At 41.4% G+C, this 23,507-nt stretch overlaps 1 protein-coding gene across 2 annotated transcripts in view; it reads right to left on the bottom strand.

Annotated features, from left to right (window-relative positions):
* Positions 1-526: 526 nt before the first annotated feature.
* Positions 527-23,507, bottom strand: part of LOC148034074 (persulfide dioxygenase ETHE1 homolog, mitochondrial-like) — a 41,482-nt gene continuing 18,501 nt past the window's right edge. The window contains exons 5-9 of one of the 2 annotated variants that reach the window (XM_087682067.1): positions 10,390-10,449; positions 8,836-8,889; positions 1,343-1,367; positions 1,160-1,257; positions 527-1,024 (exon numbers count right to left, since the gene is read on the bottom strand). In XM_087682067.1, the coding sequence (XP_087538193.1) occupies positions 1,163-1,257; positions 1,343-1,367; positions 8,836-8,889; positions 10,390-10,449 (234 nt within the window). In that variant the 3' untranslated portion in view covers positions 527-1,024; positions 1,160-1,162. The remainder of the gene's footprint in view (positions 1,025-1,159; positions 1,258-1,342; positions 1,368-8,835; positions 8,890-10,389; positions 10,450-23,507) is intronic. The other variant, XM_087682065.1, reaches the window with a different exon arrangement.

The raw sequence follows: 23,507 nt of genomic DNA, 5'->3' as shown, positions 1-23,507 counted from the left end.
CAAGGTGAATGCTCGAAAGGGGCGCATCAACATGTTCAAGTGATGGTCCTCTTTCATTAGGACAGGTTTTAGCGGCCCTAAGAGGTTATGTAGTAAAGATGGGTCCTGCAAGCTGTTTTACAAGACTCTAAAGAAGGCTTAAGGCCTTTTTTTATTTCAGCCACTCAGGCTCCGTAATTATTCATTCTTTTTCCTTACTTTATATACAACCGCATTATTAACAAAACATGTTCAAGCGACTGCAATGATCTGTGTGCCTTGAATAAGTGTTTTAAAGAGCTCTTGAGGCATAACAATGCATATTAAAGTAACACCTATACTCTATTATTCTCCTAGCTGCAAAAGCTTGCAGTTAGGAGAATGAGTAGATTATAGTTGTTAATTTTCCTTGCCTTCTGGCTGAGTGGAAATTGTGCTTTTACTCTCATTACCTAAAGCTTATGATGTCACTACTAGGCTAAGTCATGTTGTAGACTAGGATTTATAGATGGCTAATCTATTGCCATCACAACTCATGTTAGTTTGGTAAGTACTGTCCTCACGCTACAACCATAAATTAAATATCATAAAACATCCAACTGCAAAAACTGGAGTATACTACATATGGTTCTTATTCTCTCATGACCATAATGCTATACATATGCAGAAGTCAACCTTTTACAGGTATGTAACAGCCAAGTGTTGACTGGTCCATTTACTGGGTAAAGACAATCAGTTGACCACTTAACCCTTAATTTGTCATTAACCCTTAATTTGTCATACCAATTTGGATCTTCTGACAAACTGTAGCATGGTAGAGAAAATCCAAATTATCCTTTGATGGACTCTCTTGCGAAGTCATTTGAATTCTTAGCAGACGCTATATTAATGGTCATAAAATTCTGCACTTTTAATCATCTAATGCTGCAAATGTGGAATACAAGAGCATTTACAACAAGGCGTTGACAATGCACTGTTCAAGTAAGAGCCCAGTATCTTAGTGTCTCCACCATGTAAGGATAGCTGCATCATGTAGCTCTGTAACCTGGCCATAACACCAAAACCAAATCTTTCAAGCGTTCCGTATTCAATATTCTGCATATAGCTCCACATGCAGCATGTGCAAAGAAACAATTATGTTACTTCATAGAAAAGATGCAGAACTCAATGATCGGTTTACCTCTTAGTCTGAAGCAACTTGAGGCAAATCATGAACACCACAAACCATATTTGCAGGCACAGCAACATTGATCATCTTTGGATAAGGTAAACCCAAATCTGGTGGAAATGAATCAAATAACATCACATAAACTTAACATTACTCCTAGTCTAATATGAAGCTAAAAAGCTATATTCTACTTACTCTCCATGATCTTCTTAAATGTTTCCTGGACACAAAAAGAAAAGGTGCATAAGACATTAGAATCTCGTTTTTTTCTCTCGGAATAGGTAATTGTATTAATTATGAAAGAAGTATGAGATTACGAGAGAGAGAGAGAGAGAGAGAGAGAGAGAGACACACACACTCTCTCTCTCTCCCTCCTTTTTTTTAAAAATCGTAATGGATGTTATATTTATAAAGTACTAAACGACAAAAAAGTTACAAAAGTCATGGCAAAGACACAGAGGAAATTGCCATATACCAGGGAAGTAAGTCCTCCCGAGGGAGTAAGTCAGAGTGCCAAATAAGATCTATCTGCCAATGCAAGAGACCTTTAAGCCTAGCAATATGTCCCTGAACATTAGAGGCTGAATCAAAAAGAAAAGCATTCCGAATGGTCCAATTGTGCCAACAGCCCCAGTATCTGAGAAAGTGAAACAAGATCTTCATATACGACTGTGCCGGTGTGGGGTATTTGGGCCACACAAAAACACAATCAAAAGGGCTTAGCGAGAAACCAACCATTGCTCGCCAAACCGCTGACAAGAGTGACCAGATTTTCTTAGCGAGAGGGCAAGAAATAAATAGATGACAGGCCGATTCCACACTGGTGGTGCAAAAGAAACAATTGCCGTTGGAGATTCGATGCTTGGAAAGGGCTGAAGCAAGAGGAAGACCACCAATCATCACCCTCCAAAGAACTCTCTCTCTCTCTCTCTCATTTGGAAACATGGAAGATGAAATATTAAAGCGATCAAAATGTTTCAAGGGAGCCAAAGTGTGGATCACAAATGAACCTTACTTTATAGATTTATTACTTGGTTTTCTTTTTGTGCTAATGGGGCCATGAGGTGGGTTTCTTTCTATGCCAATGGCACCACGAAGCAAGTTGTAACTAAAACACTATTGTATGTCTTTTCATCCTATATGCCTTTGACGCATCTAAATGGATGTTAATACAACTTTCTTTCTTTCTTTCTTTCTTCTTCTTCTTCTTCTTCTGCTTCTGCTTCTCCTCTCTCTCTCTCTCTCTCTCTCTCTCTCTCTCGTAAAGGGTTATTATATTATATCATATCAAATCACACAAGGAATAAAAAAGTCACGGCAAAGGAATAGGAGAAATTGTTGTATGCCAAGGAACCAAGTCCTCCCTAGGGAGGATATCAACATGCTGAACAAGATCTATTTACCACTGTAGAAGACCTTTGAGCCTAGATATGTGTCCCTCAATTCTAGAGGCCGAATAAAAAATGAATGCATTCCAGATGACCCAATTATGCCAATAGCCCCAAAATCTGAGAGAGTGGAGCAATATCTTCATATGTGGCTCCACCGGAGAGGGAAATTTTGCCTTGGCAAATACCCAATCAAAGGATGCACAAATGGCCCAACTATAGCTCACCAAATACTAGACGAGGGACCAGATTTTTTTGGGCCACCGAACATGAATAACCTATGATGAGGTGATTCCACACTTGTACTGCAAAAGACCAAATATTTTTGGCCATAGAACACGAAATAAACATGTGACAAGGTGATTCCACACTGGTAGTGCAAAGGAAACAATTGCCATTCAAAATGCGACACTTGGAAAGAGCAAAGGAAGTCCACCAACAAGCACTCTCCAAAGAAAGACTTTACATTTGAACACAACCTTATTGAGCCAACCTTCCATCACAATCATTTTTCACCAAGCTTTAATTTTGCACATGCCCCAAACAGCATTGGTTTTGGTGACCAGTCAATGGTGATCTTTAATCATGTGATCATACACCTGATTAACTGAAGCCTTTTCAAGATTTAATCGTCTTGCAAGATCCCAATCCTACCAAGGACGGTCAGTATCAAGGACAGAAAGGGCTGCCTACACCACAACACCATCAAAATTTGGCTGCAAAAGTCACAATATCCCCCAAGAATCCTAGAGAGCCTCTTGTCTATGTGAAAAGATATCAACACACTACGACTCACCAAGGTGGCATCACCAACAGAAGTTAGACCTAGAAGTGCTATACGATTGAATTTGCATTGGTCCTCATGTTTCCCATCCTAAGATAGCATCCTTGACATAGCCAATAATTCTATCCGGAAAGAGTTAGCAGCCAAATGATCCCCCATTGAGTGCCAGTGCACTTTTTGTACGACTAGCTTCTAGAAGCATACCAAGAAGACATAAAAACTGAAAGGCAGCATTCAGGATGTGAAACCTGATCCCTAACCAAGGCATAAGAAACCGAACAAGCATGGCAAATCTGCTTAGAAGGTGCCTATGAAGTTCTTGGAAATAGCTTCTCCACATATGCACAATGATCAGTGGATCTATAACCATTTGACCTTCTACCTGCTGAAGTCGAACCATGTTTTCTCGTGCAAGAGATGCATGCAAGCTTTGAAAGAATTTGTGAGACTGACAAGAATTGTCTTGCAAATTCTCGATCAAGTTTTGCAATTTAGAATGTTGATAAGATAAAAATTGGAACTGTTTGATAACATCAAGCAACTTTGTTGCCAATGAAAGCAGAAAATCATTATCTAGAGAATCAAGTAGCATGGAACGAACCAAGGCTAAAGCCTGCTGACGCTGCTTGCAAAGAGAAGCATGATGAATGCCATGCCGTTGGGCAACCCTGCACATTATTGACTGCCCCTAGACGGAAAGTCAAACAAGAATCTATCAAGCAATTGTTCCATATAACCGTCAAAAACCTTATGTTTCAAGGAGAAATTGAACCATAGTGGTAGCTTGCCTAGAGTCTGAGCAAAAGGAGCAATGGGTTGAACAAGCATCTCAAACTACAGGGGGAAGTGAATTGGCAAGGCATATTGTTGCAACACACTATCTCTAGAATCTTTGACAAGAAAACATCATGATACATGACATATATGTGATCCAAGGAAGACCATGTGGCCATATGCACTGGTCCTTTTAGAGACATGAGAGTTTGGGCTTTTGTATTCACTCTGCATAGTGTGTTTACTGCATTGAGCAATGTATTAATTATTCTTCATTCTTTAGCCTTCATTTCTCTAAGTTACTCTTCATCTCTAAGCTCTACTATTATCATTTTGTGTTTTGTCGTACATTTATGTTTATCTTCTAGGTTCAAGTATCTCTTTACATGGTATCAGAGCTAGGTACTCTTTGAAGTAACCTAGACCTTGATCGGAAAGCTCGACATCAAAAACAGTAACTCTCAACAAAAGGAAGATGACTTCAAACACATCTTCATTTCAATCTCCAGAATAGCCTATGCCAAGCACCGAACAATCCCACAACTCACTCCTTGAGATTTTGATATCGACGAAGAAACTTCTAACTAGTATACTTCTTATTAACCATTCGAGATCTCAAAATCCGGATACGACTTGATTCTTATGAATAGAGCAAACAAACCATTGAAGGTAAATGACTCTTTCCCTTAAGATGATGTGCAAAAGTTTGAAGATAGTGCAAGATCATCGCAGCCTCCAACTAGGATGGGCCCCCAAATGGAGAAAGAAATATCTTCCATTCTTTCACCCTAATTCATCTACTCTGATGCAAGGTACACAAGTTTCTACTTTTTTTCCTTCTTTTTCTTTTGCTTCTACTTTAATCCAGATTTTGGAATGGGTGATATAGATAAATTTCAGTTTGTGACTATGGGGTAAGTCTTGAAGAGGACCAATTTTTGTATGTTAATACATGTAGGTAGAGTTGGTTATAAGAAAAAATCGGATACTTCTTCCAACTTTCTTGCTTTGGGTTTTGCATCTCACAATCAATCTGATGTTGGTGCATTTTCATTTCCATGTCCATCTACATTTAAATTCCCACCATTTCATCCACATGACAATTTCAAATCCCATCTGTTCCACCCTTTTCCTTTGCTACTTCCACCCCTTCATTCATACCACCTTTCACCATTCCACCTATTACACCACACACCATGTTGGAAGGATCTTCAAACATAGGTACATCTTTTCCTTTTAGGTCCTCACCTATTGCATACCCGGGTGGAGGAGGTGCACCGATGGTGGAGGTTTGTCCTTCAAACCAAGCACTTTCAAGATTATCTTTGCATGGGTTGCCTACCCACACATTCCCCTCCCAAGTGTTAACCATTAGGTATCATAGTTTATTATTTGCATGAGTTACCTACCCATGCATTCACCCTCCTAAGTCTTGACCATTTGGGACCGCAGTTTTCCGGCATGGCAATACCTAGTGGACCTTTTGGTTATGTCCATGTGCCTTAGCTAACAATTGGGCAAGGATATTGGATTCCAATGCTGCCTCCAACAACATCCTATGGAAAACCAAATCCTATTCGTGCCTACCCATCTTACCCATCCTACATTTGTTACCCCTCTTATCCTTCTTAATTATCACCTCATACCTAGCTCATCATCCACAATTGCCAAGAATCCTTTCACTGATAAGACTCATTATAGCGGATCTAATTACAGCACTTATTAAGCTTGATGAGACATATCCTTGACTGACAAAACTTGTGGGACTTAGTGCAGGGGTTGAAACCCCAACCAAACCCTCACTTTTCTCCTCCAGAGGCAATCTTCTCTTGGAAAGCATGGGATATTTCCGCCATAGTTGAGTTAATGCAAGGCTCACTCCCAAAATTCCACTCATAGCTCCAACACTTTGACCTTGTACTTGAGCAGTAGGAACACTTTGATTGACCGCTATGCAGCTCGAGAAAGGACACATTGTATCAATCTCAACCATGAGCTTCAAGAGTTTAAGACTACAGACCACAATGACCTTAAGGTCAAGCTAGCAAAATACCAGCATCTACTCGCCAAGTTTACCACTACACGACTTTCTAAGTCCCTTGATGACGAAGTCACATTGTTCCTAAATAAGTTACCAAAGAAATATTTCAATTTTGTTCAATAAGGGATTTCATAGCCTACTATCTACCTTTTATGAGTTTGAGTATCAGTTATTGCCTCATGCTCGGCTATCCGATCAATATCATGAAATCGTCTCTCTTATCTTGAGAGGGATCTTTTGTTACCACTTCTCAGAAGGGGCAGCAAGGGAATGGCAAGAAGGCTTAAAACCAAAATGAAAATCAAAATAGTGAGTCACAAGGGAATACCCAATCACAATGGAAACCAAGATGGCAAAATGTGCCAAGCAAAATTGATGTTACCAAAACTATCGAAAGGCTGGCCATTTTTACAACAACAAGTGTCACTCAAAAGGCTAAAGGCATACAACCCAAGCAAAAACAAAATCAAAACCCCGCTCCCTAGTCTCAAGGTAACCCCCAACAGGTGAACCAAGGCAGTGGCAATCAACAAAATTAGGAGCAATTGAAATCTCAAAAATCACAATGCCAACAATCACCCATTATAGTCGCCATCGTTCTCAACTCCAAAGGGCATTTTTGATTGATTTGTAGGACCTTCGATGGGCTTCTGTCCTCAAGCCCACCTCATCTCTTTAGAGACATCCGAGGTTGCAAGCTTAGTCCACATTCACAAGTTGCCCCTTGATGAGGTGACCGCAAAGGACCATACCATATAACCCTTTTGGCTCTCCAACTACTTAGATTGTGGAAAATGGAGCCACACGTCGCATGACCCCACTTAATGAAGTTATTTCTCTCTTGATGCAGGAGTAACTCCTTAGCTAAGAAAACACAGAGAAAGTTTATAGAGAAAACACAATGTATGAACACGGCTAAAACACAATCAACTTGGATGAGATAGAAATCACAAAAAGAGGAAAGAAGAATCAGATGAATGAATGGATGCTGAAATTAATGATTGAAGAAGGTACAAATGTGGGTGCTTAAGGATCAGAGTTGTCCAGCAACCACTGATTTGTGGGAGTAGGCTGAGGAGGACCTGAGAGTATCATCCTTCATGTGTGGACCCTGAGTTCAAAAATACCACCAAGAATGAAATACATTAGACTAGAGTTGAGGATAATGAAATGCAGCGGCTGAGGGCCAGTCAATACACCAGATAATGTCATCGAGCATCTGATGGTCAAATTACGGGCCCCCTAGAAATGAACTATAAGTGGGCAACTACTATAGTAGATGATCTTGATGTGGGACAGCAGCCTGGAACCCAAATATGCAGCCTCCGAGGAAGGGAGATGGTAGAGAACAGAAGCCAAATGATGTAAGAGTGTGCTGATTATGAAAACACAGCAGCTAAAGGTCCTCCAAAGGTAGGTAACAGCAGTTGGATGAAGATGGAGATGGCTGATGACCAGAACAAAAGATGCAGATGGTCCTCCTCAAGCAGGGTGACAACAACAGGCAGCTGGTGACAGAAGTGGCTGACTGCCGCAGCAGCACTGGCAGTTGGGTGGCAGCTGTGGTTGGCTGGGTGCAACCTCCATAGGCTGGTAACTGCACTAGTCGATGGGCAGCAGCACTAGCAGCAGGGACGGCACCTCCAAAAGATGACTGATGGAGGTATGATGGTCACACAAGGCATGAAATGTTAAAAGAGGGTTGAAGGGGAGAGATTCGTGTGCATGACCAGTCCCTTTTATAGAATATTTGGAGCCAAAAAAAGTCGTGTGTTGTACAAAAAGAAAAAAAACTTTTTGGGCATTAAATGGGCCAAAAAAATAAGATAATTTAGGAGCCAAGGTTTGGTAGCTCAACAGTGATGCCTCAAAATAACTATGAAGATAGAGAGCTTTGAAGAAACCAAACCAATTTCGGACAAAGAGCTTGGAAACCCAGGAATTGACAACAATCTCAACAAGTGGGGCGTTTATAAACCCAGGTTGGAACCCCTCCTGCATCAACTTCTAGTGTGCTTACTTGCATCCTCTGCTTCGTTTTTAGAATCCCCTCCTTGAGGACCCTGATCTGATCCCTATTCATTGTTACCTTTATGTGCTGTTCAGTAAAATCTGTGTTGATCTTACTTCCTGCAGCCATCTCATATAGAATCAACCAAAACATCTATATGGCAATCCAAAACCTGCAAATAAATGCAGCCATGGCAGCCCAAACAGCAAGCATCAAGCAAAGAAAACCTGCAAAATGCATGCCTGTTTAAGAATGAGGCAATGGCCTTGTCGCATGCATTTGAATCCATAAGCACACAAATCAAGAATGTGGCAGTAGCAGTTGCAACAGGACTGAGGGGTCCTACATCCCTGGTACTGCAACCAATCTCACTTCTCAAACAGCAAAGGAAAAATCCTATCTATTGAATGGAAATATTCATTCAAACTATCACACCCTTACAGAGCAGCTAAAATCCCTTGTGGCACAGGGCTGGTTATCAAGACTGCGATGCTTGAGATTCACAAAGTTTTCTTTTCTGTGAGCATAAACATATATATCCCTAAATTCCCTATTTCAAGCCAAACATTGCTCTAGAGAACACGCCTTCAAACATGGCGAGCAATAATGCAAATATGTAAGTTCAGTTTTTCTTCATTTAGCAACAATGCCCAAAGAAATTTTTAATATTTTAACAAAATAATCCGATACCTCATCTTTGCTCAATCGGGGGTTGAATGAGAGTTCTTCTTCAACTGTGGTCACCTGAAATCAGAATAACACTATCAGATAGAGAACGATAGGTCTCCTACTTTTATTTAATTCTAGGACATCCAAGGTCTACAAACTTAGTCATGTTCATTTTTATCTGGGAAAAACAAATGTACAACAGTTATGGCTATATTTCTAGCATTTAAAGATACTAATAGACTCCTTGTGCAAGAGTTTTGGCATCACAAGGACGTACTTGTAAGGTTTTAGTTTATACACAGAAAATTTAATGTCATACGTTTTGTAGAATATTCCTAGATCTTTGGGCATGATGGACATTGCATAAGTCGTGCAAGACATGGGCAGATTCACCAATGGCAAAGGTTCATTGCAAAAGAGCCAAAGATTAATTGATTAATTAAATGTGCAAACTTTACCTGCACATCTAAAAATTCGGGGATTTTTGAACCTTAGTTCCGAATATTTCATTGATGAACCAAATTTGAGTGGGATAGGAAAAGTTTGGACTCTTGGCACCTAAATGTAATATTCTTGTTGAGGATATGCTTTTGAAAATAAAAACATGAAAAAAGCTAGAAAAAAGGCAGGGGAAGCTGAAGCATTAAGTTCTATGGAACTGTGTGAGTTTGAGACCAATTGTGTAGCAGGGAGTGAAGTCATGGCTGTTCCCACAACATGGTGGGTAGTTTCTCTCTCGTCTGCCAGTATGCACACAAGGACATCTTCCCCATGCATAGTGCAGGCTGAGGACAGTAGCACACTGGCTATGAACAGCCCAAGCACTCGGGGACATTGCTTTTGCTATCTAGGGTTGCATGTAAGCTTTGCAGAACATTCTCTCTCCTCAAAGGACTGCAATTTTGCTGCTGTCCACTGTCTTGGACTGCATGCAAGTTCTATTTCTTAATGGCTTTCATGGTAAATTTGGTCAGTTCTGATGCTTGAACGTCAGGATTGGTCAATTGCCAACATAGTAATTGGGCACTACATGACTGAACTGCTGAATTGGCATAGAGATATTGGTTGCTGTTTGGGACTGTTTGCTGCTGACATTAGGGTTTCGAGTGGGGGATCTCCTGATTGCACGTCAAAGATCCACAAGCTAGCCTTGATCCCAGTGCTTCAGCACGTTCTTGTAACCAGGATTTTCCTTTCAAATTAAGTACGGCAAGAAACACCAATGTTTGGGGCCAATTTGTGCCTTTGCCTCTCAGCAGAAACACTTTAGCTCCCACCTGGGTGTGGTTTATTTGCCGAATTCTGTGACTTAGTTACAGTGCTTGCAGATTAATAATTAATCACTGTGCATTGGTTTCTAAGTGCCAGTTCATTTGGTTAAGTTTCCATTATTGAGAGATAGTCCTAGACCATATAACAAAAATCTCCCATAATCACTTAATCAGTTTAAAGATCTATATTTAATCAACAGTTGTTATAACCATCAAAAATTATCAATAGGACCCAGACTTATGGAAGTTATGAAAACTTAACATGTAGACATGAATAAACTCCCTTGAAATTTCATTCACGTACCATTTGGCCCTTGTAATCATGTGCAGGATATAAAAGTGTTTCCCTTGGAAGAGTAAAGATCTGAAATAGCAGGTTACCAAGTGTTATTTTCACATTACATCATTGACAGAAAGCTAACACAACCATGTGTAAAAATAGAAAGTTAGGTGCTTAACTTCCAAATAAATTGTGCCTACCATGACCTCACTTTGTTTTGAAAGCACACAAGTGACAACTTACAAATTAGACAGGTTACACCAGCAACAAAAATGATTTCATTAAAGAACTCAAAGCATGACATTCAAGGAACAGTTTGTGAAACAATATGATGCATTAAAAGGAGAATCGTGAGACGGTTTAAAAAATCACCCCAGATGGCAGGAGGTTCTGTGTCTCACAGAACTCTGTTTAAAATCCTAATGCATGGGGCAATGCATCCTATGAGGCTTAAGTGGAGCTTCATGGAGACATAGTTGTTGTGTGTCCCCCCCTCCCTCCTTGAGAAAAACACGTGAGCTTGCTGAAAACAGATCTCCTTTGTCTGTAGAAATGGTAAGAATTGCACATAGCTATTTGCTTGTTAAACATTACTTGATCACAAAAGATATTACATTTGTATTCATGCAATGCTGAAGAAGAGCCCCACCCACTTCTTTATATTAAGCCTTGGTTTTTAGTATGACAATGAAGGACCATCTTCTAATTTGATTCAGCTCACCCACAAAAATAGACTCTTTTTCTTGTCCTTACCTACCAAAAGCAATGTACACCTTCATTCAAGCAAGATAATGAAGTGGAAAGACACAGCAGTGCATAATTCATACAATGGTGTGGCACCCTTCTATGAGGTAGGAATTGCTAGACTTGCCAACATTCATCCAAGTTGCCCACCTCATGGTGGTAGTAGGTGAAACGTCCCCCTAGGATCCAACCTCCACACAAGACAACACACAAGCCATATCCAAGAATGATAGGGACTGGACATCAAAACTCACCTCCTAGCCATATAGCCAAATGAGCTCACCCCCGAGCCTGGGAGCTAGCAACACTCCCGGTCACAACCGCATCCCAAGGGTTGAAGTCCCATTCTACCAGCCCACTCCGTCCTAGTTTATGGATGTGTCGGCCAATGGGCCAAGGGTCAAAGAGTCGTGATCACATAACAATGTGCACAATAGGGCCTTGAGTCCTATAAATAGGACTCCGCTTCCCTAACCCCGAAGTGCCCTTAATGCATTCGCACTAAGTCACTTCATGACCATTGTGACCAATGGTACTAGCACCCATTCGGATGTCCAAGGCTGTGACACATCCCCCCTTTATGAATGATTGTTGTCTTCAGCAATATCCTCATGAACAAAGTGAGGAAAGTGATTCTTCAACGAATGTGTGCTCCCAAGTAGCCTCTACCTATGGGCAGTTTTTCCACTTGACCAAATACGCAAGATAAATGATCCGATGGGACTCCGCTTCCCGTGCCCTTAGTGCATTCACACTAAGTCACTTCATGACCATTGTGACCAATGGTACTAGCACCCATTCGGATGTCCAAGGCTGTAACACATTCCCCCTTATGAATGATTGTTGTCTTCAGCAATATCCTCATGAACAAAGTGGGGAAAGAGATTCTTCAACGAATGTATGCTCCCAAGTAGCCTCTGCATATGGGCAATTTTTCCACTTGACCAAATACTCAAGATAAATGATCCGATGGGATCATTTAGTCCTAAGGTCAAGAACCGATTCGGGTTCCAACAGAACATATCAAGCAGTATCCTTAAGCCACAAGACTTCCTCAATTGGAACGATCACTTCATCTTGTCCCAGTCGTTCTTTCAAACAACTAACATGCAATACGATGAACTCGGATTTCTGAAGGTAAATCCAGCTCATAGAATATGCTACTTATCTTCTTGGTAATGAACGGTATACTACATTGTACTTGTACAAGGTGCTTACACAATTGATGGCTGAGGTGGAGAACTCGTCGTGGTGGTGGGCTTTGCAATAATCACAAGAATGTGAAAGAAGGGGAGAGATTGAATCACTCGACAAAAGAGCCACAAGCAAGAGGCCTGCTGTCCTTCTCTGCTAGTCACCCAGCCCCTTGCCCTGTCCGCATGGTCCCATTCCATGTTACGTTCAGCTTGTGTGCTGCCTGTGCACCCCTGCAGGACAGCGCACTGTCCCGTCCTACATGCAGCCACAGAGAGAGAGAGAGAGAGAGAGAGAGAGAGAGCAGTTCAGCGCCACCTTGCAACCTGCAACATGTCTGCCTGATGAGCTGCTGACAGTTCCCATGCTTTGATGATGGGCTTACAGATGGATGATATGGCTCAGCCTGTTGAAGCCTTGGGCCCTGACATGGACGTTGAAGAAGATCCGGTACCCTATACCGACGAGATGGCTCCATCCCCCCTGATGTTTATCCATCTATCAAACATTGCAAGCATCTCCATGACGAATTTATTGTTGCCCCTAAGGCCCTGACCTAGGTGATTCTCCACCTCGCTCATATGCTCAGGTGGCTTCTCTTTTGCAAGATTTGCAAGATCCTCATTGGGAACAGCTGCTTGAGCTTGCAAATAATCTCTTGGGCGAATATGTTGAGCATAACCAGCAAGCTACTGTGGTCTATGCAGAGGAGATTGTGTACACATAAGTGCCTACTCAAGAGGTTCTTCGCTCCCTTTCTACTTTTCATGAGCGCCGCATTATTCTCTTCTTCAGCAGTTGGATTCCCATGCTTACCAGGATTCATCAACGGCTAACATCTATCCTTCACATAGATTGTGTGAACGAGATCTTTGCTGATCCGTGTGGCTTTTATGAGGTTGTGCTTCTTTCTACTTCAGCACAGGAGCTCCTTCTCAATAAACAGCCCCTTTTCTTTGATAAACAGTCGGTGAATATTGTTTCATGGCGTCCGCTGGCAGATTTCCAATGTTTATTCAAGCAGGAATGTCTTGTACAGGTCAAGGTGGAGAGTTGCCCGGTTGTTTACTAACCCCTTCTTAAAGATGCAATGACTGTCATTGGTCATATGTTGGTACCCCCGAGTCTGAAGGCAGCCAAGAGAAACAAATTGTGCATGCTGCAGGCAGTAGTTAATGATGAGGCGACAAAGCCCTCTCTTCCCAAAGAGGCAGACTCACAGTAATGACCCGATGTAAGCCAATATTCTATTAGGTGTCCATTTGGATTTGAAGTAGCAAAATGCGAGAGTGTTTTCAGCTTTTGATCTCTTCAATGGCACCCAAACTTCCTTCGATCATCTCTACCTATGAGACAAGCACAAAAATTTGGAACAAGCTACTAGATGTTCATGAGGCTACAAGCAACAATATTCTATGAGAATTGTTGATCTTCAAGGCTAAATTTTTTGGTCCCAATGACTTTCTCGTGACTTGAACAATCCCATCAAAGTCCAAGTCTTATTCTGGTCAATGCTCTCAAACTCCTTTTTTGTGGCCTCTCACCATTGGGGATGCTGAAGAGCCTCCTACAAACTTTCCAGCTCAAAGTGCACTATGTAATTTGCCTTAAAGACACAAGCAAGTGTAGCATGAGTTGCAAGCTAGGTAGATCTATGAGGGCCCTCCGGAGTAGAATCTAGTGAAAGGATCTCCAAATCTCACATCATCTAGTAGTACTAGTGAGGTAATGGGGTCACGCGTCCACGACAACAAGAAAGAGCCCCACCAAGTCCAAAAAAAGGCAAGCTTTCTTTACTTGATTGCATGACTTGTGGATGGTTTATATTTGCATTAGATCTGGTTTTGTTTTCAAGAATTAGGTTACAAAGTGTTTTTAATTTTTTAAGGCACACTAAGTAATCCTTGGCCAAGGACACATTGAATTTAGCCGAATAATCAAAGACCCATTGTTGCAAATATGATCAAAAAGTGGAGAACCAGATAAGTCTTCTACAATCTTTGCTCAAGCACATTCATGGAAAAGGGTTCATCTGCAACCCACACTTGCATTGTTTTCTTCACTTCATTGGGGATTGTCTTTTTCTTCCAAAATTTCCATGCCAAGGGAACGGATCATGCACATTAGCGCCATCAACTACACGTTGTATGGCATGAGGCCTACTATAGCCATATGCAACACCATTATTTGCACATGCACAAAAAAGAGAGAGCACCTTTTATTGTGCATGTATTGTTTTTGCACTCACATTTGAGGAAATTCTACCACAAGTTAGGAACCATGGGGAGAGAGGGAAAGGTGGCAACACGAGCTCGAGGGTTGTAAAGGGCTCAAACAATTGTGAGATGGATATTTCCTTTGGGCCCACATCAATTGGATTATCCCTTTTTGAGTGGATACGAGAATTTTGGGCGGGGTAAGAGGAGCATTTTCAATTCTTATGAGCAACGAGGGGAAAGGCTAAGGATACAAACTAAGAAAATAAACCTGCATATTGCATAATGCACGCACATTTAGATAGTCTAGGCATGTTTTTCCCAATACATACATATCATCCGCTCAAGCATAGATTTTGAAATGCATCATACATCCATGCATTTGCATGGAACAATAAACCATGTGTGTTTGAGCATGATTATTTTTTTCAAACAACATTCCTTTGATTAGGACCACCGCATTTTCCATCAAACTGTCTCAATACAAAAATTTGAAGACTCAAGGAGCTCGAGGAATTTTTCCCACTAACAAGAATTGAAGATTTTTGCATGCCTTCCAATCACAAAAGGAAGGCACAAGAATGCATCCTAGTGCATTATAATAAGACTACAAAGGCTTGCTAACAAATAGCTTGTAGGCCCATGGGAACTGTGAGATTGAGAGAGGATCGAAGCTCAACTCAAAGTGCAGTAGACAGTGTGAGAGTGAAGCACGACACCCAATGCAATAGATTGAAAGAGTGTAATTTGAAAGTACAAAGTATAATCCTTAAACCTTAGGGTTGTAGGGGGTATTCACACCCGAACATGAAAAGTGTCCGTATGTGTGTGACATAAGCACATACGAAATAAGACAATAAGTCTGGGGGAAAAACCCTCTCGTACCGAGAGTAAAAAGTGCCCCACTGTCCTACTGATCACCAACACTCCTATGTAAGCGTAGGTGTAAGTGAGGCGTAAGTGAGAAAACCCAACAAACCCCCCTAGAGTGAAGAGTGATCAAGAGTACAAGGATCATCCGCCACCAAAGGAGATCAAATTTAAAGCATTGCGAAATGCTTCAAACTTGTCACGAGAAAGAGCTTTGGTGAAGATGTCTACCACATTACTAGTGGTAGGACAATAGACAAGGCTGATATCACCTGCATGTAGCCTCTCTCTAACAAAGTGATAATGTATCTCAGTTTCCTGCATGCATGAAACACTGGGTTCCATGTCACTACAATGGCACTTTGACTGTCATTGAACAAAGGAGTAGGCTCCGTAACAGATACGTCCAGATCAGCTAGCAAGCATCTAATCCATACGCATTCAACTGTGGTAGTAAAAGCTGCCTTGTATTCAGCTTCACATGACGATGTGGCAACAGTGGATTGTTTCTTGCTAAGCCAAGATACACAAGATGAGCCAAGAAAGAAACAATTGCCACTAGTAGAGTGACGTGAATCATAATCAACAGCCCAATCAAAATCACTGTAAGCATGTAACTACAGTGGTCCCCCCTTGGCATAAAGCAATCCAAGAGATCTAGTACCCTGCAAGTAACGAAAGACACGCTTAACAGCTTGCCAATGTGACATGTGTGGCTGGTACATATATCTGCTCAAGGCTAAAATTACAAACTGTATGTCCGACCTAGTGTTGCATAGGTAAATAAGACATCCAACTACTGAAGCATATGTGTATATATCAAACAGATCATTGTCATCAGGTAATGACAGCTTTAGTCAAGGTTCCATTGGTGTACAGACTAGCTTGCAATCCTGTAAGCCAAACTTCTCAAGAAGTTTACCAATGTATCTTGACTGTGATAAACCAATACCTCTAACATCATGTGTGAACTGAATACCCAAGTAATAATGCAAAGACCCCAAGTTTGACATGTCAAAAGTTTGCTGCAAATTTTGTTTGAATGCTGAAATTTAATCAGCATGTGTCCCTGTAAGCAAGAGATCATCAACATATAGACAAATGATCAGCATGGATTCCCCCTCTTTACATACGTAAAGAGTAGACTTAGATGAATTGTTTATGAATCCTTGGCTAAGCAAAAAAGCATCTATCTTCGCATACCAAGCTCTAAGAGCTTGTTTGAAACCATATAAAGCCTTTTTCAGCTTGCAAACCAAGTGTTCGGATCCTTCAACTGCAAACCTACTTCCTATGGTTGCTTTGGCTGTCCATTATGGATGGATTGTGTATCAGTTGGATCCGAACACTTGGTTTGCAAGCTACTTCCTGAACACTTGGTTTGCAACCTACTTCCTGAGCCAAACCAGCTTGCATATGCGAGACACCCAAAGGTACGAAAGTGTCCAACAAAAGGTTTCTGGCTCTTCCAAGTCTCAAAAGGTGTAATTTTCTTTAATGCTTTGGTGGGGCATCTGTTCAAAACATAGCAAGCACACATAACGACTTCCATCCAAAAACTGTGTGGCAAGCTCTTTGCTTTTAGCATACAGCTAGCCATCTCCATGAGTGACCGATTCTTCCTCTCTGCAACCCCATTCTGCTGTGGAGTATAAGCAATGGTGTACTAATGGGGACAATGCACTTCTGCTTCAAAAAGGAATTTAGCATAGAGGACATGTATTCCCTCTCTTAGTCCGAATGGAGAGTCTTAATTTTACAACCAAATTGATTCTCAACAAGTGCAACAGAAGCCAAGAATGCATCATACACTTCTGACTTTTTGACCAAAGAGTAGACTCAACAAAATCGAGTAAAGTCATCAATAAAAGTCACAAAATAGTAACATCCTCCCAATGACTTTGTTTGCATAGGCCCACATACATCTGAATGCACTGACTCCAACCTGGTTGTTGCTCTAAAAGCAACATTACGGGGAAACAAAAACCGATGCATTTTCCCCAAAATACATCCTTCGCACAAGTGCTCATGAGGTCTCTCTAGAAGAGGTAATCCATCTAGCATCTGTGTACGCTGTAAGAGCATCAAGCTACCAAAGTTCACATGCCCCATCTGAGCATGCCATAACTTTGCCCGTATCATAGCAGGAGTAAGAGTAGATGCCAAGTACGATAACTGATCAACTAAAAGAGCATCCAACTCATATAAACCATGAAATAAAGTGCCAGTCAAGACCAAAGTCATGTGTTCTTTGTCTCTCCCCATGCATATGTCATCATCAAATGTGACCTACAATCCACAACATGCCAAAGAAGAAATAGAGAGCAAGTTCTTCTTTATGCCTGGCACAAACAAAGCATCCTATAAGCGAAGAATAGAGCCGTCAATGGCTGTGAGCACAGGGTATGATGCATTGTTGGCACACGCCGTCAATGGCTGTGAGCACAGGGTATGATGCATTATTGGCACACTGTACAGACTTGCTCACTGGAACTACACCAACAGAAGTAAATAAATCTCTACAAGATGTGATGTGCCTAGAAGCACCACTGTCAAAAAACCAAGTGCATGCATCCTCAGTAGAGCTAAATGCTCGATCAGCCCAAGAAGTGTCATAACTACATGTGTAAAAGCAATAGTCTCTGTCTGCAACAACAAACGACGCAGACTTAGTAGTAGTGGAAGGAGCATCAAAAACTGACATTCCTAATTCCTTTTTCTTCTCCTTGGCGATGCACTTTCTACACTCAATGATGTAGTGGCCTAGCTTCTTGCAATAATGGCATTTTCCCTTTTTGGCTTGCGTGCCTCCTTGTTTTTTACTTCCCTATGAGATGCCTGAAGTCCCAAAGCTCTACGGAGCATTCTTTACTTGGCTGCCTTTGCCTTTCTGTCTAGCCATAAAAGCTGCTTAGAGGCTATGACATCCACACCACTATTTCTTCTTGTTTGCTCCTCTTCTAGAAGCAAACCGACTAACTAAAGAAAAGTGATCGGCTGTGTGGCAATCCTCATGGTGAGATTTAAGGCCGTATGAAAAGCTAAGTACGAAGGAGATAATGAGTTCAATGTAGTAGATATCATCTGTGCATTTAAATAGTACTCATCAACATTCTTAAGTTGCTTACACAAGTCCTGAATTTTGTTCCAAGTGATCCTGAATAGAATCACCCTCATCCATTTTCAATGTCTCTATCACTTTTCTTTAAGAAAGAGATGCAAGTCTCATTCTTACCTGCAAACATCTGCTCCAAAGTTAGTCAAGCTTCTCATGAAGAAGCTGCTAAACGAATGTGGGGAATGATGGATCGCTGAACTTCCAATGCATCAACGACAAACCCTATGCATCCTGTGTATCCCATGCTTTTTGAGCTGCTGATCTTTGGGGAAGTGGCTGAAGTGGAGCAAGCTAAGGTACCCGTTGTCCACGTCCTCCTAGAGGAGGAGTAGCTAGAGCCACAACTCTGGGCCTAACTTCTTCTCCACTGACATAATCCCAAAAAAATTTCGCCACAAGCACATTCTTCATCATAAAGGACCAAAGTGAGTAGTTGTTACCATCCAATCTGTCCTCCTTGGATAGATAGGTAAAGACATCTCCTCCTTGATTTGCCATGATAATCAATTACCAAAAGAAGCAAAGAGCAGTATCCAAGTTGGACCAAATTGGAAATCTCAAAATTTTTAGAAATTACAAAAAATAACTTGCACTTAAGTGCACTTTGTCAAAACTATCTGTAATGCACACAGTCCAAGGTACATTCATTGTTTAGCAACACTGTATGAGCAAAATCCCAAAATTTCTTGCCCCAATTTTGTCCAAAACAGTCTATCACTGACTGAGACTACAATACATGTGCCAATGTCCTCAAAAAACTTAAAAGCCCCAAAATGTTTGATATATTTGCCTAGAAATTTACATCAACCGTGTCCCAAACACGTACTCAAAATTCTATGCCTGAAGCCCTCTTGTCCAAAGATGAATTCTAAAATAAAAAAGGCAAAATTTAAGAAAATTTTACCTCTGAAAGTAGTCCGCTAGACAAGCTTGTGGCCACAAGCGCAGATACAGGCGCACGCACATGGTCAGAAGAGTGGCGGGCTGCATGTCAAAGACCTGGCGGGAGCTTGCTTAGGCGCAAGCTGAGCTGGAGGCGGCTGGCGGCATGGCATAGGGCAGGAAGCTGCAGATAGCACTGGAGGCAGCGCTAACGTCGCAGCTGGCGAGTGACACAGTTAAGATAGGGCCACAGGGGCGGTGCACGGCACACAGACGGGAGTGGCAAGAGCTAGTGACACTTCAGACGGGACTAGCGGCACAGACCAAGGGCGTCGCAAGCAGGAGTGGGACAAAGCAAGTGCGGGTTGTGGTACAAGCGGGCGGCTCAGGTACAAGCAGACGTCAGGCGCAGTTGGCGAGGCAACTGGCGCTGGTACAGGCTGCAAGTCACTAGTTCACAGGAGGCGTTGAACGCAACATTTCTACTGCAAACGAGCTGGAGGAGACTCTAGGTGGCGCAATTGGCAAGAGCTATGGGCTGGACATGGCACTACTGTGGTAAACCTCGCGGGAGCAGTGACGACAAGGGGCAGAGCTGGATTGAGCAAGAACTCTGCTCTGATGCTGAGCTGAACTGAGCCTCAGCTCTGATACCAAATGTGAGATTGAGAGAGGATCAAAGCTCAGCTTAGAGTGCAGTAGACAGTGTGAGAGTGAAGCACGACACCCAATGCTATAGACTAAAATAGTGTAATCTAAAAGTACAAAGTACAACCCTTAAACCTTAGGGTTGTAGGGGATATTCACACCCAAACACGATAAGTACCCGTAAGTATGTGACATAAGCATATACAAAATAAGACAATAAGTCTGGGAAAAAAAACCTCTCATACCAAGAGCAAAAAGTACCCCAATGTCCTACTGATCACCGACACTCCTATGTAAGCATAGGCGTAAGTGAGAAAATGTAAACACCCCAAACAACGTAGTATGCTTAACAATTATGATATTCGCTTGTTTTCGAGATTTAATATAAAAGAGAATGAATACTTAAAGCTGAAAATGAAAATTACTCACAAAATTACAGCCATGAAAATGTAAAAGTAATGGAGACAAGATTGAGGGTTGAAGATGGGCAACCCCCCCCCTCCCCCGAAGGAATGTATTTTTGCTCAACCCAAGTCCCTTAGGGAAGAGCTCAGTCACAATCAACCTGAGAGTGAGGAGAAGTAATTTTCACTCTCACAAGATCATGCAAAGATGTACAAACACACATGCATTATCTATTATGCAATGATAAGAACTGATTTCTTTACAGTATGAGAGAAGAAAGAGGGGAAATCAGCCTTTCTCCATCATTGATCAGCAGTACATGGATAGGGCTTGCTTCTTGTTGCTAAAATGGAAGAAAGAGCTCGAGAAGGAGGTGCTGTAATGAATTTACAGGCTTGTTGTCCTGTAAAACAGCAGTGATAGAAGAGGGAATATGGAGGAATTTGATAATGGAGAAGTGGGGGATGATGATGGGGATGGATGGGGCCAGTTTCTGGCTATCTGTGGGTGTTGTATATGAGTTTACAGCAAAGAAAAATGATGCTGAATGAAGAAAAACGAGCTCTTATTTATAGGAGAGGGAAGAGCTAGTACACAAGGGGAAAGTGGAGTAGCACAAGACAAGTGTCCAACCGCATGTCATGAGATGTGACAAGTGGTGGGACACTTGGAAACTTGTGTGACAAGTGTCTTGACACTTGTCTCTTCTCTATGGCCTTCCTTTTTGGACTGAGTACTGTCAAGAATAGAAACAACCAAATTTAGTAAGCACAGTCAGAGTACAAAATTTACTATTTTTAGAATGACATCCCTATTTTTTTAGGACTAGCATTTTTAGGCTAATTCGAGGCTCCTAAAATTTAGGGACCCCCCAATATGGGTATCATATGAAAACTTTTTCCGTGTACATCGCAAAAACGGTATCAGAATCTTCATGTGACTTTCCTATGCAAAGAAATGTGCATTTCAAGCTTTCAGTCCACACATGCACATTGTACAAGCATTTCATAACCATGCATCTTGTTGATTATAATTGTCTGTTCTGGCGGATCTAGCCCATACTTCAAGGCATCAATCCTTTCTGTTTGTGAGTCTAACCCTGATATGCGTGAGTTCTGGTCACAGGCGCCCAATTGGGCCATATAGGTGGAAGTGTGAACTATCTTTTCTCTAACCCACCGCGTGGGTCCACCATAACCTGTGACCACTCATCAGTGGTGGCCAGCTCAAATGCACTTTTCTTTATATCTAATTAGTGCAAAGGAAACAAATTTAATAAATCATTATATAGACAAATTAATGAAAAAGGATACAAATTCTGTTTCTATAGAGTTGTGACAGCCCTTTGGCTTTTATTCAGTTGTCCTCAACTGAAAAGCTTCTTGATATGGCTGAAGAATGGCTGGGTAATCCTTCATGAATTTTTCATCTACCCACTGTGCATCTGTTGTGGGTAGATTCTTGAATTTTAGTAAGAATTTTCGTGCCACAAGGCCACTTCTCGTGGTTCGATCCTTGTGAAACAAAATCTGTTCAAGTTCCAAGAGTTGCTCTGTTTCTTCAACTTCTGGGGGATCTTCAGTAATGGGTTCCTTTGGTTCTGGTCCTATGTAAGGTTTTAGCAAACTTACATGAAAAGCATTGTGTATTTTCCAATGAGCAGGAAGCTCAAGTCGATAAGAAACTTCATTTATTTTCTCAATCACTTTGAAGGGTCCAAAGTATCTACTGGAGAGCTTTGAAAAAGATGAATTTTGACCAGAACCTTGTTTGAGCCTGCTTTTATCAAACTTTAGCAAGACATATTGACCTTTTTCAAAAGCCAAAGGTCTTCTTCGTTTATTTGCTTGCTTCTTTTGTTGCTCTTGGGCAACTTTGATAGTGGCTCGAACTTGATCCATTGCTGTTTTTAAATCTGAAGCAAACTCATCAGCAGCAAAAATCTTATCTTTAGTGCAAATAATTGGAGGAGGAATCACTTTACCCTGTACTATTTCATTTGGAGCTTTCCCTGTGGATGAGTGCATTGTATTGTTATAAGCAAACTCCAATAATGGAAGATGTTTCTCCCATTGTGACTTATATTCACTAACATAAGCTTTCAACATATCCAAAAGAGTGAGATTCATCACCTCTGTTTGGCCGTCAGTTTGAGGATGAAAAGCTGAGGAGAACTTTAAAGTGGTTCCCAAATTCTCAAATAAAGCACGCCAAAAGTTACTTGTGAATTTGGAGTCTCTATCTGAAATGATCTCAGAAGGCATACCATGTAATCTGAAGATATGTTTAATGAAAAGTCTTGCAGCTTGTGCGGATTTCAATGTTTTATGACATGGAATAAAATGTGATTGCTTGCTGAATCGATCAATTATGACCCAAATCATATCATGACCTTGAGGTGTTCTTGGAATACCTGAGATGAAATCCATTGTGATAGATTCCCATGGATCTTTGGGCACTGGAAGAGGTTGCAACAATCCTGGAGTCTTCTGCCTATCATACTTGGATTTTTGGCATACTAGACAAGCCTCAATGAAGTTATGTGTATCTCTTCGTAATGTTGGCCCATAAAAGTAGCACTCAATTGCACTTAGAGTGGCTGTCCTCCCTTTAGGGACCCCCCCAATATGGGTGTCATATGAAAGCTTTTTCCGTGTACATCGCAAAAACGGCATCAGAATCTTCATGTGACTTTCCTATGCAAAGAAATGTGCATTTCAAGCTTTCAGCCCACACATGCACATTGTACAAGCATTTCATGATCATGCCATCTTGTTGATTGTAACTGTCTATTCTGGCGGATCTAGCCCACACTTCAAGGCATCAATCCTTTCTGTGTGCGAGTCTAACCCTGATATGCGTGAGTTCTGGTCACACGCGCCCAATCGGGCCATATAGGTGGAAGTGTGAACTATCTTTTCTCTAACCCACCGCGTGGGTCCACCATAACCTGTGACCACTCATCAGTGGCCAGCTCCAATGCACTTTTCTTTATATCTAATTAGTGCAAAGGAAACAAATTTAATAAATCATTATATAGACAAATTAATGAAAAATGATACAAA

The sequence above is a fragment of the Lygodium microphyllum genome, chromosome 7 (genome assembly GCF_053477565.2).
Source record: "Lygodium microphyllum isolate KBCC chromosome 7, Lygodium_microphyllum_v1.1.10, whole genome shotgun sequence".
Taxonomy (NCBI): domain Eukaryota; kingdom Viridiplantae; phylum Streptophyta; class Polypodiopsida; order Schizaeales; family Lygodiaceae; genus Lygodium; species Lygodium microphyllum.
This window is presented reverse-complemented; position numbering and strand designations above follow the sequence as displayed.